We start from the raw sequence: 21285 nt of genomic DNA, 5'->3' as shown, positions 1-21285 counted from the left end.
CTGAGACTCAGACTGCGAATCACTCAAGTCTGGCCCTAGAGAACATCAGCTTTTCAGAGGAGAGGCCGTTTCTGCTTACCACACATCTAAAAAGTCAAGTACTGGTTTGTAGTACCCCAGCTCAGAGAGGGCGTGCACCCCATGTTTGGTAAATGTTTCAGTCACGTGTTGGGCTTTGCCATGTTGGTGTGTGGAGAGAGCAAACTGTGCCAAGCCGGCTGGAGGGGTGAGATGAGGGCTCGTCTGATGGTGCCTCAATGCTTAGTGAAAAGCTGGCTGTTGTGCGCTCCATGGTTGCTATTTTTAACTTTGCATCAGACCAATTCATTTACATGCTACACGCTGGCCTTGATCTCTGGTGCACAGCTGCTCTTTAGCTTCTTGTCTCTTTTTCTGGTGTTTATTTTTGCTCCTTTTAATCAGCTACTCACGTAGACCCCTTGTCTTTTTTACTTAATTGCTTTCATGCATGTTTTTGAAACAATTACACTTTTGGCCACACGAGTCTGCATCAAGTCAGAGTCAGCCTGCACTAGGGGTTTTATGGTACATGCAGTTGTATTTTTTGTATGGGACCTTTGGTATGGGACAGACAGAGGTGTACTGAATGCCCACATGGATGTGTAACTATGTAGAACTTTAGACACGATCACAGGTTGCTGTGCATAGATCTAGGGGCTGCATCCATTAGAAGTTAACTTTATTCATATTTGAAAACTTTTGCAGTGGTCTCTTGTAGAAACGAGTGCCTTATGACTTGATCTCTGGGAAAAAGCTCAGATGCTATTGTTTGAGGATGTACAGTGCATCTGGAAAGTATTCATAACGCTTCACTTATTCCACTTTTTCTTTATGTTACAGCCTCACTCCAAAATGGATTAAATTAATTTTGCCCATAAAATTCAACACCCAACACCCCATAATGATAATGTGAAAAAAGTGTGGCAAGCTTGTGGCATCATATTCAACATGACTTGAGGCTGTAATTGCTGCCAAAGATGCATCAACAAAGTACAGAGTAAATGCTGTGAATACTTATGTACATGTGATTTCTCAAGTTTTTTTTTTTATTTTTAATATACACTGCTCACAAGAATTAAAGGAACACTTTAAAGAAACACATTAGATACATCAGATCTGAATATGAAGTTGGATATCTATACAAATAAGGACAGGGCAATGTGTTAGGAACAAATGGACGCCGAGTCTTTTAATGGAAATAAAAGTTATCAGCCTACAGAGGGCTCAGTTGTGTAGACACCCTAAAATCGGAGTGAAATGAAGATGTGGCAGGCTAGTCCATTATTTCAAAAACTTTATTCCTGCAACTCAAATCGCTTTTCAGTATCTTGTGTGGCCCCCGCGAGCTTGTGTGCACGCTTGACAACGTCGGGGCTCCTAATGAGACGACGGATGGTGTCCTGTGGCATTTCCTCCCAGATCTGTGTGAGGGCGTCCCTGAGCTCTTGTACAGTCTGAGGAGCAACCTGGCGCCGCCTAATGGACCGGAACATAATGTCCCACAGATGTTCTATTGGGTTTAAGTCAGGGGATCGTGAAGGCCATTCAGTTGTTTCAGTTGCTTCATCCTCCAGGTACCGCCTGCATACTCTTGCCACATGAGGCCGGGCATCGTCGTGCATTAGGAGAGAACCAGGACCTACTGCATCAGCGTAGGGTCTGACAAAGGGTTCAAGGATTTCATCTCCATACCTTATGGCAGTCAGGGCACCATTTAGGCAGTAGAGGTCTGTGCGTCCCTCCATGGATAAGCCTCCCCAGACCATCACTGACCCACCACCAATCCTGTCATGTTGAACGATGTTGCAGGCAGCATAACGTTCTCCTTGTCTTCTCCAGACTCTTTCACGTCTATCACAGGTGCTCAGGATGAACCTGCTCTCGTCTGTAAAAAGTACGGGGCGCCAGTGGCGGACTTGCCAATTCTGGTGTTCTTGAGCAAATGCCAGTCGAGCTCTACGGTGCTGGGCAGTGACACAGGGCCCACTACAGGACGTCGGGCCCTCAGGCCATCTTCATGAAGTCTGTTCCTGATTGTTTGGGTGGAGACATTCACACCAGTGGCCCTCTGGAGGTCAGTCTGTAGGGCACGAGCAGTGCTCAGCCTGTTCCGCCTTGCACAAAGGAGCAGGTATCGGTCCTGCTGATGGGCTGTGGACCTTCTACGGCCCTGTCCAGCTCTCTGAGAATAACCACCAGTCTCCTGAAATCTCCATGTTCTGGAGATTGTGCTGGGAGACACATTAAACCTTCTTGCTGCAGCACATGTGGATGTGCCATCCTGGAGAAGTTGGACAACCTGTGCAACTTCTGTAGGGTTAAGGAATCGCCTCATACTGCCAGTAGAGAGCCAAAACTAGCACGAGTGGAAAACCAGCCGAAAGAGATCAAGAGGAAGAAACTTGAAATGACCTCTACATGTTAAACCAGTCCTGTTTTGAGGGTTTTGTGATTGTTGCCACTTTAGTGCACCTGTCGCTAAGTCCATGAACACCAATACAGCTGACAGTGATTAACAATGCCCTCAGCTGCTTAATCAACCAGGAAATTATCAGACAGGTTTAACTGATTTCATGCCAGGCCCAATAAAAAAAGTGTTCCTTTAATTCTTGTGAGCAGTGTATTTGCAACAACTTCAAAGACACTTTTTTCACATTATCATTATGGGGTGTTGTGTGTTGAATTTTATGGGCAAAATGAATTTAATCCATTTTGGGATGAGGCTGTAATGCACTGTAGAAGTCAGCTCGAGGACCAGTGGCAGAACATGGCAGGATTTGGAATATATTTCCTGATATTTGAGCATCTCGCCTCCGACTGGCAAACAGCAACGCGACTCTACCACCGACACCATTTGCTTTGCAACAAAGACTGTCGAGTATCTCTGAACACGTTTAATTCACGAGTTTACAACATTTTCTCCTCCGTGCTTGCTCATGCTTGTTTCGGTGGTTCGGGCGCGCTCCACACACGCTCCGGATCTGCATTAAAGTCCCGCCTCCGTTTGATCGACAGCAACAGGCAGATTTCTCCACAGTTTATTCTATAAGATTGAAACTCGAAACGGGAAACTGTTATTAATGCGGAACATGAGTTAATTTGTGCGACACATGAAAACTGATGAAAATGCGGGACTGTCCAGCACAAAGCGGGGCATCTGGTCACCCTACTTACACGCCTAGTAAACACCAGTATGATTTTTGGAACTGTTTAAAGTTGGCAACTATACAGTTTGGTTTCAGACTAGCTGTTAGCTTATCAATCCAGTTCTCCAGAAAGAGGACATTCAAGAAGCAATCTTTAAGGAACAAAACTGTAACTCTTACATAACTAACTCTTACACTTTTACATAGAAATGTTCCTAAAAATGGCAGAAATACCCATTTTAATAGTTTAGAGGATGGAAAATATATTTCCTGACAGACTGCTATGACGCAGGACCGCCCCCCCCCCCAAAAAAAAAAACCTTATAGCTTTTAATTATTTATAAGCAACCACAGGCGGCTCCACTGGTTCTGAAACAAGAGTTACTGCTCAGCTAATAGAGGAGATAATTCGTTTAATCCGAAATATCTTGCTAAACAGCTTGTTTGTGAGTGCAAATGTGTGTGTGTGTGTGTGTGTGTGTGTGTGTGTGTGTGTGTGTGTGTGTGTGTGTGTGTGTGTGTGTGTGTGTGTGTGTGTGTGTGTGTGTGTGTGTGTGTGTGTGTGTGTGTGTGTGTGTAAACGTGCATGTATGCATTTTTACTTCCTTATTTACAGGCGGAACTTGGTCACTGCATCTGTGTGTTCCTTTGCATTTATAATGTACAAACACACCCTTCAAGAATAAAATAAACAACACATGTGCACTTAAGCCCATTTTTGGAGAGCGACTTGCATGTCTAGGAAATTCAGCAGGAAGCATGCGGCAAAGGTTCCGCTGGATTAAAACCGAATCCTCTAAAGAAACAGTTTATCCTGCAAATGATCTTGATTTTAGCTCCAAATCCTTTCACTGTCATCTTTATCACTCTGAATAATGACTGCTCTCTCGCTCTGTTCTCGTGCAGTCCCGTGTTAGCTCGTATGTCTGAGACAGAAAAGAGGGAATGCAGTTTGATGACTGACTATGATAATGACACCTGCATGACTCAGTGATGCAGATTGGATGCACGGCTGCCTGCTGTGCCTCCATAAATTATACGTATATTTCATTAGTTATCGAAGGCCTCCTCAGCATCCACAGCCCAGCTTACCAAATCCATGACACTACCCATTGTCTTTGATTTTCCTTTCAGAATTCCTCACACACTCATAAATCACCATTCTTGGTAAACACCTGCCATTTTCAGCAGCATGCACTAAATGCATTATCACATTTTTATAACTGCAGCACACATTGTTTACCTGCTTTTGTGTGCACGTGACTCACACTGGAACAGCTGCACTTGAACACCCATGCTTTAAAGTAGCAGCAAATGTTCAGGAGGAAGAGAAATTGTGAGCAGATGTAGAAAGTTTAATTTACTAAAAGAAGAAAACATTTTCCTCTCTTCTAGCTGGAGATTCAGATCATTTGTTTCTTTCAAAAGAACTGCATTGCCAAGCTTCGCATCATATCTTGTCTGATCTGTCAGCTCTGAGATTTGTGAATGGATCTCAACTAATAACATACTACTCGAATAGTTTCCCTCTGGGATTACAAAAGTATTTTTGAGTTGAATTTGAACATTGGACTTAACTCATTAGCAGGACTGAGCTGTGTGTACTAATGCTAATTAGCTAAAACTTGATTTGCTCTATTTTGAGGATGTTAACGACCAGGTTCACTGAGAAATCATTTTTTACTTACTATATTTGACAATGATCGGCCATTTTGACGTTAACACAGGCTAAACGTTACACACCAACACACCAACGTCACACTGTCACTGAACATTGATGGACTCAGCCATCTTGACTTATGACAAGGAAGACTGAACTACCAGAAGCTAACAGTTAGCATTAGCAACTCCACCACATGGCACAATATTTTTGTTTGCTATTATTGATGTATTTTCTTTTTGATCCTAGTTTTATTGGTGTCTTGTTTCTATGTTTTATTTGTGCTGTTTTCAGCGCTTTGGGTCCCCCTTGAGGATGATGGAAAGCGCTGTACAAATGAAAATTGATTGATTGATTAGATGTTTGGGAGTATAAAAACTTCGTCGGTGTCCTTTGTGCTAAACTTCAGTCAGCAGAAACTAGATAAGGTTGTCTCCACGTTGGCGACATCATGGATTAGAAGGGTCAGCAAGCTTTTAGGTCTGTGCTTGTGGGCAGGGGTGTGTGTGTATGTGTGTGTGTGTGTGTGTGGGGGGGGGGGGGGTCTTAGGCAGTTTGGAGAGGTCACTGCAGGGGAGTAGTATGGTTCAAGTGCTGTTTCAGCAAACTGGAGTCTCACCTGCTGTGGTATTCCCATCTGTAACTGCCCCCCCCCACACACACACACACACATTGCAGTGGTGGGCTGTAGTTGCTGAATTACTGTTTTCTCTACACTCCCCCCATGTCTACATGCCTTTTCTTAACTTGTTTGATTCCACCCTCTGACCCTGGTTAATTATTTGAGCCGAAGCCGTGTCACTGTAAGCTGCCTTCAGAAGAAGAAAGAGTGAAATGAAAGGGCAGAGCCTAGGGACGGAGGGGTGGTGGTGGGGGGGGGGGGGGCAAGGGATGAGTGGAAAGTTTGGAAAATGAAATGAATTAGATTCATGTGCTGCTGATGAAATGATGAGACACTGGGCTTCCTTAATGAGAACGCTGCCTGCTCCCCCATCTCCCTGCCTGCCTCTCTCTATCCTTCCTGTCCACATCTTCTCTATGAAACATCACAAAACCCAACAGTAAGAACTCCTCTTCCTCGGGTAAAGGAAAACGACAGAACACACTGGGTATTTATAGCTCCAGCTGTTTCAAAGGAGAAAAAATTAAATGTGTTTCTATGACAACAGAAGCGAGGCATCCCGTCCTCACAAAGGACCTGACAACAAACACATCTACGTGTCCTTGAGGCAAGCAGTTGTAACGTCCCTCCATCCACTCCTTCTCTCATAGACCGTGGATGGATGGATGGATGGATGGATGGATGGATGGATGGAGGGCAGAACACAGAGAAGAAGCAAGTACGGGAGAAGAGAGGTTGTCATGGGAACAGACATGGCAAACCCTCTGCAAGTGAAAAGACAAAATGACAGAATAGTAGTGTGATAAACACACAACAGGCTGCTCAGTCTTACAGGTCAAAGGAAAGAAAAGGAGAGAAAATACTTCAGAGGTGTGTCTACAGAAGGAGGAGAAGCTCATCAAATGTTCAGTTACCCTGGAAAACTAATCAGTGGAGCTCACTGTTCAGGAAACAGCTTGCTTTCTGCAGTTTGTTCAACCAAAGTGTCCCTAAGTGTTCAGCACATCTGCCCGTACCAAGACCTCCTTATGCTGCTGGAAAGTGAAGCCATGCTATGTTTATTTGTTTTAGGTTCGTTACATTTTTACAGTACAACGTTCTGTTTGGGGCAGCAGCTCAACAGGTTGAGCGGGTTGTCCAGTAATCGGAAGGTTGCAGGTTCGATCCCGGCTCCGGACAGAGAATTCTGCTGTTGTGTCCTTGGGCAAGACACTTAACCCACCTTGCCTGCTGGTGGTGGTCGGAGGGACCGGTGGCGCCAGTGCTCGGCAGCCTCGCCTCTGTCAGCGCGCCCCAGGGCAGCTGTGGCTACACTGTAGCTCATCACCATCAGTGTGTGAATGTGTGTGTGAATGGGTGAATGATACACTGTAGTGTAAAGCGCCTTGGAGTCCTTACTCTGAGAGCTGCTGTACAAGTGAAGGTCATTTATCATTTGTGTACATGGAGGGGGCGGGGCCTAAACACATTTGAGCCACTAAGGGTGCTTGTTATGTTTTGGCTTTAACTTTCTGATTCTGTATAAAAAAACGAAAACAAGAAATTAATTTTTCTTTGTTTTTATTTCTCAACTTTAGCCGGTGCCCACCAGCCCCACCAGCACGTCCCCCACACCCGATGGAACTCTGGGCATGTCCAAAATGGATGCTCCAAGCCTGCAGGACGTGTACATCCTCTCTCCCGTCTCTGGACTCTACAGCACCAGGTCACACACACTCACACACACGGGTTACTCTCTGTTTTTGATGATGGCCATTATGCTGATTATCACGACGCTGATGATGACAGGAGGGATGATGCTAATGGCGTTGATGATGACAGCTCTGCTTTCCACAGGGAGGAGATGGGCCTAATGTCATGTGATGAAATCAGTCGCTATAGCGTGAGCTCCCACTCCGGCTCCAAAGGTTCAGAGGCTGTCAGCTACTACCTGGACCAGGATAGCGGACAGTACTTCTCGTTGCTGGAAGGAGACGGACCTGACTATGATAGGAGTCGCAACACAGGGGTCCGGCGGAGGGACAAGACCCCAACACACGGTAAAGCGGACAAAGACGCCAGGTTGGAACAGGAGTGGCTGTGTGTGCACATTCACCTCCACCAGTTCTCTCATCTCACCACTCCTCACGTGTTTGCTCCTCACCTGCTTCAACGCTGTGCCTCTTCGTGTTTTTATCTGACATACGCACATCCCAAACACAAACACACGCCTGGCAGTCGGTTTGAACACACTTGCAGCTTCTGCTCCCTGTCTGCCCTGCCACCTGTGTCCACCTTTGTCTCTAGACGGCCTCCATAGCAGGGACCAGGATACGTTACGATGTGCAAGACAAGGGTCACGAAGCAGCTTGCTCACACCCTTCATAAATATACATGCAAACATAATCATTCACAGATCCCTGATGTCTTCCACACTCAAACCTCGGCCAACAACGTGTGCTTCAAACACCACAACAAGTGAGCTCTATTCCAAACAGCCTTTCTGTCTCTCGCTGTTGAAATTTATGTTTTGACAGGAATCTGTTCCACAGGTAATCAGGTAACATGGAAAAAGACGTAAGTTGTTGCAAAATATCCCTTCAGACGCCGGTAGGAACATGTTTTATTTTCACTCATGTGGTAAATAAGCATCAGTATGCATTGTGAGTAGATAAGAAAGTACAAAAATCAGTGGATCAGTAATGGAGTGAACTTGATCTCGTCTCGTCTTCTTCCGCCTATCCGGGTCTGGGTCGCGAGGGCAGCATCCCAACTAGGGAGTTCCTGACCGTCCTCTCCCCGGCCACCTCCACCAGCTCCTCCGGTAGGACCCCAAAGCGTTCCCGGACCAGATTGGAGATGTAACCTCTCCAACGTGTCTTGGGTCGATCAGGGGGCTCCTGCCAGCAGGACATTCCTGAAACACCTCCAGGAGGCATCCTAACAAGATGCCCAAACCACCTCAACTGACTCTTCTTCATATGGAGGAGCAGCGGCCAGGGGTAGACTGGGACCAAAATTCGGCCCTGGCATTTTTACGAATCGTCGGCCCTCCACATTGGGAGAGCGGTGGGGGTGGGGGGTGTTGCCGCCCGCGCACTCGTCTCTAGGCCGAATGTGAGATCTAATATGGACTGGGACTGTTAAATTACAAGCAGGGCCAGACCGCTGCGACCAGGAGCCCTGGCCTTCCAGATCAGCTCATTCACCACAGGCGGAGATCAGCGGGAGAATAGCTACATGCTAACGCGGTAAAACAACTTCTACGTCGTCGCCGCTCTACGGCGTTTTTCTTGCTGAAACCACCTGGAAAAACTCTGTTAGCTTCGGGTTACCATGTAGCTAATGTTCTGCAGATCACCAACTGTGGAGAAGTGTCGGCCCAAGCTGGGTAATCAGCCCACTTGGCTAAGCGGCCCACCGGGACAGTGCCAGAATGCCAGATAGGCCAGTCCACCCCTGGCAGCGGCTCTACTCCGAGTCTCTCCCGAATGTCCAAGCTGTGCAAACAAGCCATCCTTTTCACTTATTTTTACTACTTCCTGTGAGTTGTAGAAGAAGTGGCTTTGTCTCCTTGCCTTCTCCACATCCACCTCTCCTCCGCCTTAACTCATCAAAGATTTTAGCTCATAGTTTTGGTATTTTTTAAAGAGCAAGTTCACTGAGAGACAGTTTCCCATGTAGGCTAAATGTGAAAACAGTCTTCTACCCCTATTTCCTGCAAGAACGTAGAAATGCTTGGGGCAGACAACGCCACACAGATCTACGTCACATTGAAAACGAACATTCATGGACTCACCCATCTTGGGTCATGGCACTGGAAGGCTGTGTTGTAGCATCCAGGAGAGAGAGGAGAAGCTAACTGCTCCGTACTTAAGAATAGACATCTTGTGCTGTCAGCTCCTGTCCTTTTGAACCTGCATGTGAAAGTGTGTGTGAATGGGTGAATGACTGATTGTGTTGTGAAGCACCTTGGGGGGGGCTGTAGAACCCTAAGAAGAACCATTTTCCATTACCAACAGCGATTCAAGGACACAGCTTAGCAAATGTAGCTGCAGTAATGCAAAAGGCCTTGCATTCCACTAATAAATGCATAACCGCCTTTCGTCACAGAGATCAAAGCTAAAGTCCTTTTTAAAATGATGGCGTTAGGGTCATCCTGGTCAAATTTCATAAAAAGCTAAACATAATTGCAAATTCTAGTCTGATCCAAACACACTTTCAGTCTGTTTTGGGTGAGTCCTTTCTACAAAATCAAGTTAAAGGCGCACTTGGTAGGTTTGCTTGGTTTTAGCACCCCCTAGTGTTCGTTATTAATTCTCTGTGGTCAGAGCAAAAGTGAACCGTATCTCCTCGCTGTTTTTTTAACACCTTAATCTAACTGCTGAAATGTCTCCTAAGCCTTTATTAGTTTCTAGAGGAGCGATTATTCACCAAATCAAACAAATCTGCTGCATTCACGATCTAAAAGCTGCAGGAAATGTGCTGGCGCCAACATGTCAGCTCCACCCCACCCCACAGCTCCCTCCGCTAGGAGGTAGCACCCGGCAACTCTGGAGTTGCAATTGCGGTATTCTGGCCACAGAGGGCAGTGGGGCATGAGTTGGCACATACTGGCTCAAGAAAATGATTTAAAAATATGAAAATACTGTAAAGTACACACACAGGCAAAAACATTATCATCCACAATTTGCCTTTTGGCAGTGGGTGAAAACGTGTGTGTTCTTCACAAGTCCTCCACTACCTGCACACACCCTCTTTTGTCTCGCCTGTCCCCCCACCTGCTGTCTCCCACACTGTCTCTCAGTCCCCACACACACCCCCACCCCCATGGCAGCCTGCCTGACTGCTGATTGGTGCTTCCAGGTGATCTCAGACCAGTTTCCATGCCTCCCGAATATAACTGGATGGCCGAGGCCAAGGAACCCAGCTTGGGCAAGAGAGGGAGCCGAGGTACACACACGCACAGGCATGCACATGCGTGTACGCACACACACATGCAGTCACGGGGGTCAGGCCAGTGCTTCGCTCCATACTCAGCTCAACACATCTCAGCTCATCCTTTGGTGATCCATGGTGGTGTGGTTGTGTGAGGATACATATCTCACTAGGTATGTATCTGACGGAGTCGAAAACAACATAAATGCGAGACAACTGCATTTATACACCTGTGCTGGAAACAGAAATGCGACCACTGAAACCAAAATGGTGTCATTTCTTTTGTATTTGAATGAGAATATTTTACCACACCATCAGAAAGTCTATGAATAATATTAAAGCACCATTATTAACGAATGAGGTATGCTTCCTTTCTCTCTCTCTTCCTCTGCTTTCAGTGTTTTTGCATCTATGAGTAGCAGAGAAACATGTTGAAAAGTTTTATCTAACAGGAACAGAGTGAAAGTTTCTGACGCACCAGATTTAGCGCTGGCGTCCTCCAAATCAACATAATCACTGCAAACAGATTCCAGCCGTACGTCCCAAACTGTGATCCGTATCAGAGCTCTCTGCTTCGAGCCACTTTCATCCCTTTCTGCTGTTTTTATCTGTAAGAGTCCATTCAGCCTCAGCTGCTTCTGCTCTGAGGTTCTCGTCTGACTCCACAACGCTATCTCCTCCCTCTGAGGACTTTCCTTTTACTCATCCTCTCTATCCTCTGATGTCCCTCTTTTCTCCCAGACTCAGACAACTCCCTGCTGCGTTACCTTAGCGATGACAAGATCCTGGTGATCGAGGAGGAACCCGAGGGCCCTGGCAGAGAAAGCCGGCGGGATTCCACCAGACGCTCTCGACGAAAGAGCCGCAACCCCAGCAGCCCCAGCTTTCCCATCAGCCCCTCCATGCTGTCGTCCACCCTGCGTCTTGACCAGCCGCCAGAGCCTCTGCCTGTATGTATACAGACTTTAAATGTTGATGAGTTTCAGCAGATCAGGTAGCTAAAACACACTGAGACTAGCCTTAGCTACGTTTGGCTGATTAAATCCCTGCTGATGCTACATTATCAAGACTGCAATGTAAAGAAATCTATGTCTGCTTCTAAGGTAGTTCTCTAGAGCTCTTTATCTATTTCTTAAGCCTACCTCTGCACTTAAAGCAATTAAAAGACAGACGTTGAGAGAAGACAGAAATTTACATATTAACAGCAGTGCATCTATATGCACATACAGAACTCTTCCTCCAGGAAGAAGCAAATAGGGAAATCATTCATTATCACTTCAGCCTTCTCTTGCTTTTTCTCATCGTCAGTTTGACCAGAATGACTTTTTTCTTATACATACTTTTTCCCGCCTCCGACAGAACTTCCAAAATGTTCCGGGGGAGGCGGGGGACATTGAGTCTGAATGAACTGAATGTTCTGTGCCTCCATTGTTGAGGCGGCCGACCGGACAGGATCGTCGGTGCCTGTCGTGGTGGCAACCCCCGAACCCGCTGGTGGACACCGGCGGTTAGGGATGCTGTCAAGCTGAAGAAAGAGTCCTATCAGGTCTTTTTGGCCTGTGGAAATCCAGAGGCAGCTGACGGGTGCCGGCAGTCCAAACAGAACGCAGCTCGGGTGGTCGCCAAGACAAAAACCCGGGCATGGGAGGAGTTCGGTGAGACCATGGAGCAAGACTTCCGTACGGCTTCGAGGAGATTCTGGTCCACCATCTGGCGCCTGAGGGGGGGAAACCAGTGCGCTACCAACACTATCTATAGTGGGGATGGTGTGCTGCAGACCTCTACTCAGGACATTGTGGATTGGTGGGCAGAATACTTCGAAGACCTCCTCAATCCCGCTGACACGTCTTCCAGTGAGGAAGCAGAGTCTGGGGACGTTGGGTTGGCCTCTCAAGTCTCTGGTGCTGAGGTCACTGAGGTGGTTAAAAAGCTCCTTCTGTGGCAAGGCTCAGGGGTGGATGAGATCCGCCCGGAGTTCCTTAAGGCTCTGGATGTTGTGGGGCTGTGATGGCTGACACGGCTCTGCAATATTGCGTGGACATCGGGGGCAGTCCCACTGGACTGGCAGACCGGGGTGGTGGTCCCCTTATTTAAAAAGGGGGACCGCAGGGTGTGTTCCAACTACAGGGGGATCACACTCCTGAGCCTTCCTGGTAAGGTCTATTCAGGGGTTCTGGAGAGGAGGGTCTGTCGGATTGTTGAACCTCAGATTCAGGAGGAGCAATGTGGTTTTCGTCCTGGCCGTGGAACACTGGAGCAGCTCTATACCCTTAGGGGGATCCTGGAGGGTGCGTGGGAATTTGCCCAACCAGTCTACATGTGTTTTGTGGATTTGGAGAAGGCGTTTGACCGTGTCCCTCGGGGGGGCCCTGTGGGGGGTACTCCGGGGGTATGGGATACCAGGCCCTCGGATACGGGCTTTTAGGTCCCTGTATGACCAGTGTCAGAGCTTGGCCCGCATTGCCGGCAGTAAGTCGGGCTCGTTCCCAGTGAGAGATGGACTCCGCCAAGGCTGCCCTTTGTCACCGATTCTGTTCATAACCTTTATGGACAGGATTTCTAGACACAGCCAAGGTGCGGAGGGCATCCGTTTTGGTGGCCTGAGGATCAGGTCTCTGCTTTTTGCAGATGATGTGGTCCTGTTGGCTTCATCAGAACGTGATCTTCAGCTTTCGCTGGAGCGGTTCACAGCCGAGTGGGAAGCAGCTGGGATGAGAATCAGCTCCTCTAAATCTGAGACCATGGTCTTGATTCGGAAAAGGGTAGAATGCCTTCTCCGGGTCAGGGATGAGGTCCTGCCCCAAGTGGAGGAGTTTAAGTATTTTGGGGTCTTGTTCACAAGTGAGGGAAAACCATCAACATACATATAAGGACAATGGGTTTCCATAGGCTCCAATAATAAGTTTTTCTACTAAAATGGGAGGTGGCCACCACCGCCATTTTGACCGTGTCACAGGTTCCATCAAGCCCAGACAATTCCATAAAAGGGAAGAGAGGTGGAGCTGAGGGTGGGACTGTAAGGCTGGGATCAACTGACGACACCCGGTCGAACTAGCTACAAGCTAACCTGAAGATAACCCAAAGCTAATGCGGAGGTGGGAGCTAAGCTAACGGAGGTAGCAGCCTAGCTACAACCGGAGTGAACTGTGCACAACACCAGAGCTTCTGAGTCAGAGATACGCCGGGCTGACCGCTGGGTGAAACTGGGTGGAACACAGAGGTCTCCCAAGAGCTCCACAAGCTGGCAGCCGCACAGCAGACAAGCGCTGCTGTGATCTGAGATGCGCAGAGCTGCAGCTGGGGAGTACCGGGAGGAAAGGTTTCCATCCCAGAGCTCCACAAGCCGTCAGCCCACGCAGCAGACAGAATCCATGATCAGACAGAGATGCGCCGAGCTGCGGGGAGGGGAGAACCGGGTGGAACACAGAGGTCTCCCGAGAGCTCCACAAGCCGATAGTGGGAACCCAGCTCCACCAACATGTTATATTTCAACCCATTTTCTAAAGTGCAGCATTATGTTAAATGCACTGGGTTTTATCCTATTACATTTAAATTTCATGGTTAAACAGTACATGTTAAAATCTAAGCTCAGCTCGGCAGTGACCTAAAATACATAAATATAATTTTACTTACCGAAAAAAATGAAGTGGAGACTCCTTGGACGCTCTATTAGTGCAATTAATGCCACAGCAAGTCATTTTGTCCAACAATTGCACAAATAATATCCTAAAAGAATACACAAACACTACAACTAATGGTCTAAGTTGAGAGACTGAAAATGGTGGAGCAGTTTCCAGGCCAGACCGAGGCTCTACTGAGGCCTTTCCCCGGAGCTAGCTCTGTGGTCACGTGGGTCTGATGCTCATTAATTATACATAATTTTAGGCTTTTAATATACTTAAACAGAAGAGTGAGAAAAAAATTCACCCCCTCAGAGTTGTCATGAGTGTAAACTAGATCATTTAAACCAAAAACATGTGTTGGTACCAGGCTGTAAACATGTTATTTCTGCTGTGAATTTGGTATTTTTAACATGGGAGTCAAAGAGGATTTGCTCGCTTCTGACACCAGCCCCCAGTGGATGAGGGTGGAACTGCAATTTTTGGTACTTCCAGGTTGGGACCAATTTTAGAGCTGCATTGTGGTGGCTTGGTTCATTCGGTCATCCCCAGCCCCTCCAGGTGTTCCTTCACGCTCTGTGTCCTTGTAGCTCCAGCCTTTTTGTCCCCATCTTGGTGTGTGCATGTGTGTGTGTGTGTCCTTCCCCAGCTCAGTGTATGTGTGTGTGTGTGTGTGTGTGAGTGTGTGTGTGTCCTTTCCCAGCTCGAGGTTTAGTTTTGTGTTTTATAGTTTTAGGTTTATCTGCCCTCCTCTGGTTCTGTTCCCCATTTAGAGAATTGTGCAGGGATTCCCAAAGTGTGGTGCGCGCACCCCCGCTAGGGAGTGCGCGAGGTGAAAAGTGTAATGGCTGCGGAGCTCAGAGAAGTCTGTCATATGTCACCATTAGCGTAGAAACTCATTTGTGGGTGGGCCAAAGAAAAAGTAAGTGGGCACAATAAATGTAATTGAAAACAAGTATATTTTTGCGCGTGTGTGTGTGTGTGTGTGTGTGTCCTCCACATGTGCCATAGCTTCATAATAACAATGCGCCGAGCTTCAGCACTCTGGCCTGCGCACGCCGATATGTTCCGTATTTGATCATTTTTAAGGATGATGGAGAAATCTGAAGGTGGTGAGTCATTCTGGCAGATTGTAATTAACACCTGTCTCATGCAGGTGTTCTGACATTGTAAACCTCACACACAGAACATTGTGGATGTAACTAAATAACAAGAAATGATTCCCATTCAGGCTATTAACAGCGCACTGAAGATCTGAAGTTCAGAGTGCGTCTGTCAGAGGTCAGACGCGTTCCGGCTGAACCACGGCTCACGGGTGCACAAGTGAGCACATCTGGGCTGGGCAGAAGGAATTTTACAACATTGGTTTAAATAGCGCCAATAACGAGACGCGGTGAATTGAGCGGCTGTGCCGCGCGCGCGTGTGCGCGCGCACACACACACACAGATTCAATAAGCGCACACGCTGCTTTAACTCCGGCGCGCTGTCAGACTGAAGGCAGAAATGAACGCTGCCTCCACCGTGATAACAACTTTTAAGAGGTTACTTTTCATTCAAGGTCAAATTAAGATATCAGCTTCTGGGATGAGTCGGGTCCGCTCCAGCCAGTGACTCCTCATGAACCTGACCACATCTTATGTTACTGCAGCATTTGTTATTCCAGTCCGCGTGGCAGCGGATCACAGATTCAGCCACACCATAAAACAGCAATAAGTCGGTCTGAGGTAAAAGTGAACATCATGGCTATATCTTGTCCCCTATAGACATTTGATTACGCACAAGTAGGTGATCAGCTCAGGTTTACGCAGAGCAGAAGGAAGGAGAGCGCTCTGGCCGCACAGGTTAAACGTTCCTACTTTAAGAAAACCGTTAAATTGCATTGTTTATGTGCTACCTGGGCACTCTAAATGTTTATTTAAAATTAAATCAAAGGAAATTGTAATGGTATCGAATGTTTATTAATTACTATTTAAAAAATGAAAGTGATGGGGAATTTTTTAACCCTCTCTGTTTAGCTTGACATCTGATATATATATATATATATATATATATATATATATATATATATATATATATATATAAATCTCCTGGATTTTTGGACTTTGGCTTCCTGCCCTCTGGATTTATGTTCCTTTGGGTTCATCCTAAAAACAAAAGGATTTTTCTTTATAGATCTACTCCTGCCTCGTGTCATTCTGGGTTCTGCAATTTGGGTTCTAACCATCCCTCCAAATCGTGACAATGGATGGACGTACTTTTGATATTATGAAGCACGGCAGTGAGGAAGAGTTCCCGTGGATGTGAAAAAAGCAGGAATCTTTGGAAAATCTGGCACCAAATTAACATTTTTTAATGTAACGTCCAGCAATGGTCAGTTTTTAGGTACAGTTTGACCATTCAACATCTGGTCAAAAAGGAGACACACAGCTGCATGTGTTACCTTTAAATTAGCCTGCCTTCATCCCATCAGCTGGAGCTCAGAGTCTCTGCAGCTCTAAACACAGATAACGAAATGCCAACAATAACGTTTTCTCCTCAAGGTCCAATCTTTCAGGTCTTCATGCCTCCATATAAGGAACACTCCAGCTGGGATCAGTTGCTAAGTCAAATAATGATTTCCTAAATCAATATGAACCTCTTCTACAACTTACAAGCTAGATAATCATTAAATGTTTGTTTATTGCTATTTATAATAATTATAATATAATGAAATGTTTCATTAATCTGTGCTTAATGAGTTAAGTGTGAAATGAATGATATGTTGTTTACATGGCAAGGTCATCACCATTTGCACTCACACAAGCTCAAGTAAGGTTAAGTTGAACTCATGACACATTAATAGTCTTTTACCCCAGTCAGAGCCTCCGTATCAAAGAAAGCGTATTTCTGAGGTTTTCTTGGTAACATTTCTCAAACCTGCCAACCTTTGGTTGGCTACGTAAATCATAACATGAGATCCTTAAAACTGGATCACTCTAGGTGATTCAGCAGTTCTAGAGGAAGCTTCAACCGGCCACCTGAAGCAAAACCCTCTTTAACCATCAAAGCTTTTGACACGTCGTCAAAATCTTTTTGCACCTGCGAAGCTGATACCGCAACAGTTCCTGCAGAACAAGCTGATATTGTTTAGACTCCTTAAGAGTCCCAGACGCGAGGTTCCATCCACCTGTCGTGACCCGAGACATCTCTGGACTGAAGCGTCGGTGCCACGGCACTCTACAGCCCTTCGGGGTGTGTGTGTGTGTGTGTGTGTGTGTGTGTGTCAGGTAGAGGAGACAAAAGAGAGTGAGAAAGACAAGTGTTACTTCATGGCTGCCAGCATCACAGATGAAGAGCAAGACCGTGACATTGAGACACACCCCCTTGTAGCTTCCATACTTTCTCTCTCTCTCTCTCTCTCTCTCTCTCTCTCTCTCTCTCTCTCTCTCTCACACACACACACACACACACACACACACACACACACACACACACACACACACACACTTGTATTTATATGCTTGTGTGGACCCTCCATTGACTTCCATTCATTGATTTATTTTTTCCATTTTTGTGACTGTATTATGCCTAACCCATACCCCAATCCTAACAATAACTAATGCTGTTCTAGTCCTAACCCTGACCTAAACAAAAGTTAATTCACAACATATCTCTAAAACCACATTTTAGGGTATTTTGTCATTGTGTGGTCTAGCCAAATGTCCCCACAATGTCAAAATGTCCGCACTAGTTTAAAAGTTAAAATTTGTCCACATAAACCTATAAATACAAGTACACACACACACACACACACACACACTTGTATTTATATGCTTGTGTGGACCCTCCATTGACTTCCATTCATTGATTTTTTTTCTTCCATTTTTGTGACTGTATTATGCCTAACCCATACCCCAATCCTAACAATAACTAATGCTGTTCTAGTCCTAACCCTGACCTAAACAAAAGTTAATTCACAACATATCTCTAAAACCACATTTTAGAGTATTTTGTCATTGTGTGGTCTAGCCAAATGTCCCCACAATGTCAAAATGTCTGCACTAGTTTAAAAGTTAAAATTTGTCCACATAAACCTATAAATACAAGTACACACACACACACCACCTACTATCCCCATCTCCACTGACACGCCTGAGTTTAACTAGGAGTTTGTCCTGAACACACACACACACACACACACCTGTATCCCTGTGAGTAGGTGTATGACTCAGCATCAGCTAGACCAATTACAAACGCAGACTGTGCACCGCACACCAACACACACAGATAAACACACACACACACACACACTCACACAGGGCGCTAACAGCTTAACTCTCACCAGCCCTCTAACCCTCTCACCATCGTGTTCCTCATGATGGGGATGACTCATTTCAATTCAGCAGCACACAAGGTGTTCTGGTTCTTTTAACAAGCATATGCTAACCTCCACGACCTCACTCTTGCTTTTGTTTTGTTTTTGATTCCTCACGATGATTCACTTTCCCATCAGCCAGCAGTCATGCTTTAGTGGACGTAGACATGTTTTATTATACAGTAGTATGATGTCATCACTGCAAACACAACAAGGCAAATATTATAGGGAAGGAAATTCTAGCTTTACAAAAAAAATAAATGAAATCAAGATGTTATGGAGGGATTAGCCGATTTTGGTTCCCTGGACATGCTGACTGAACTTCCTCACTTACTAATCAGAAATGATCCCAATCATCTCCTTTAGCACTGCTCCCTGAAGACTCCAGAGTCCCATTTGTTTATGTCAAAAAGGTTATTTTCTGTCCTCTGTTGGAAACAATAAACAGCACAAACAAAACTCCGTTAAGGGTTTACAAATGAATAAATTTGTGGTGGTAGAGAGTAGTTCTTGGAACACCAGGACTAAATTATAGTCATCAGGAAATCAAGCCTGTAATCAGCCCAAATCAGGCGGCTCGTAACGGAGCGACTTCTGCTGTGGGGTTGTGGGGAACAGAGCGCTCTGCGAAATGCAAATAAACAGAATGAATTTTCATTTTCTTTTTAAATATATGCACATTCGTTATGTGTTATGCAACCTGTTTAAACCAAGTTTGCAGAGTGGTCACTTTCTTTTTGACAGTGTTAATCTGCCATTTAAAGGAATGTTAGTTGTTTAAAAATGTATTTTTTTTAAATAAAAACCATTTAGAGCAATACTATGCAGCTTTTTCACATTTTAAAATAATTTTCTTGAGCCAGTATGTGCTAAAATGACCCTTTACACATGGTTAATGTGTCACATGGTCAGTCAGACCCCACCGCCCTCTATGGCCAGAATATCGCACTTGCAACTTCAGAGTGCCGGTCCTTGTTGGACTTAGTAGAGTGGAGCTGACATGCCAGCACTGTCTGCGTCCTGCATGTTTCAGATTTGTTTAATTTAGTGCTGAATCACTAATGAAGGCTGAGGAGACATTTCAGCTGTTAGATTAAAGACGTGGGTGACTGAAAAAACAATTTTTTTTATTATTATTGCTGATTATAATCAGTCACTCTAAGTTTTTCATGCAGGCTGAACTTGAAAATATTCTCCTACACCTATCTCCTGTGTTAGATTCTGATAGAAAACAGATGGTGAAATACTAGGATTTTAAAATCCTTGCATATCTATGTCACACAGTTGTAGCGTGGTTAACTACATACTAGGATTTAACACTGTTTGCTATCAGTTTGGTTAGATCCTGAGAAAAGATCAAACAAGTCAACAGTTGAAGCTTCTATCATAAATAAATATCTAGGATATTATATATGCGATAGAAGTTCATATGCCAACGAGCTTGGTCTATTTTTAATCCAAAGCTTAATTTTTAATTTTAAGATAATTAAATTTAATAGCAAAAGTGTATTTATTTAATCAGAAGTTTAAAGGAATCTTTACCTTTTCAGTAACCACAAATATTCTGTTTCATTTCAAAGAGTCAGAGTTTCTAAAAAGTTAAGAATTTCTTTTAAAAATGACAATTTAGAAATGACCATTTTTAACAGACAATTTGATATTAAAACTTGTTTTAAAAAGCAAACCCGTGACTGAATGGAAGCTAAAATGAAAATGCGAGGTTTTGGGTGCGTGAATGAATATCAGAAGGTTTCTTTCAGCGAGAGAAACGTTCTGGGCGAAAAGTTGGTTTTGCAGCTAACTGAGTCGTTCCTTAGGAAGAACAGCATACAGACGCAATCTGTCAGTGTCTATCTCACCCAGTATCAGGAGACCCTCTTCTGGATCCGAGATGTCAGGTGGAGATGATGTCCTCTGGGCACGAGGTTGGTAGAAGGACCTTAGTGCGACCAAATCGGTCCTGAGATGTCTCCGAGGGTCACACGACTGGTGAAACTATTTGCGTCTCAAAATCAATAACTCTGAAGGAGTTTTCTGTCAGCTGGTTACAGGTGCGTTTATTCGAAGCAAGACTATCGGCGTGACAGAATGCTTAGTAGAGACTTGGACGGCCGTCCCTCGTCTCCTGGTATGGTTCCAGAACATAACTTTCTGCTGCGGGATTTGGTTTTAACAAAACCCTCAGAACACGCCCTCTCAGCGTCAGAAAGCTTGATGTTATGAGTAAAGACATGTGAGATGGTTTTAACTTTACCCTGGATACCCTCTGCGTGAGGTGGTTAAACGTGCAAGATGACCTTCTGGTTTACTGAACACACATTATGGATTATTATTGTAATTATATTATTACCCAAAGCATAATAAGTCATTTCAGTAATTAAAAAACATTTATACTGAAACAAGAATTATGATGATTGTAATAAACAGTAATAAAGTCAAGAGTTTATTAAAATTATTATGCATAATCTTGAAGTGTCCTTCGTCATGGATAAAGCAGATAAAGAAGGTGTTTCAGCAGATATCACGGCTCCTGGCGGGTAATCTGTGGGGCAAAGTTACAGTTCGACCCAGCTTGACCCAGCTGGGAAAATGTGACCTTTGTCACAAATTAGAGGCCATTCATGACGCTACACTGTGAATTCGCATTCATGGCTACGCCCATCTTGGCTTGCATCCGTGCACAGAAAGGCTTTTTTAAAGGCAAGGAGAGAGAGCAGAGAGTCTCTTGCTGACAATAACTTTGCAATATGGCTGAACAAGTTTTATTAGCCAATCAGAAGTGAGGTATGTGTGATGTGTTTATGTATTTATCAGACACTTTTGATAATGAAGCCAGCAGGTTGCCTTTGAGGCTAACAACAAAAACTAATCAGTCAGTCCTAGGTGGCAGGGAGGGGAAGTGAACAGTAGAGTGGGGGACAGGTGCAGGGATGGTGCTAGTTTT

At 45.2% G+C, this 21285-nt stretch overlaps 1 protein-coding gene across 3 annotated transcripts in view; it reads left to right on the top strand.

The window, feature by feature from the left end:
* Window positions 1-21285, top strand: part of si:ch211-26b3.4 (connector enhancer of kinase suppressor of ras 2) — a 137337-nt gene that overhangs the window by 85072 nt on the left and 30980 nt on the right. For 2 of the 3 annotated variants that reach the window (XM_015969383.3, XM_015970981.3), the window contains exons 10-13: window positions 7027-7154; window positions 7286-7488; window positions 10295-10381; window positions 11108-11316. In XM_015969383.3, coding sequence (XP_015824869.3) covers window positions 7027-7154; window positions 7286-7488; window positions 10295-10381; window positions 11108-11316 — 627 coding nt within the window. The remainder of the gene's footprint in view (window positions 1-7026; window positions 7155-7285; window positions 7489-10294; window positions 10382-11107; window positions 11317-21285) is intronic. The other variant, XM_015970190.3, reaches the window with a different exon arrangement.

The sequence above is a fragment of the Nothobranchius furzeri genome, chromosome 1, assembly GCF_043380555.1.
Source record: "Nothobranchius furzeri strain GRZ-AD chromosome 1, NfurGRZ-RIMD1, whole genome shotgun sequence".
Lineage (NCBI taxonomy): Eukaryota > Metazoa > Chordata > Actinopteri > Cyprinodontiformes > Nothobranchiidae > Nothobranchius > Nothobranchius furzeri.
This window is presented reverse-complemented; position numbering and strand designations above follow the sequence as displayed.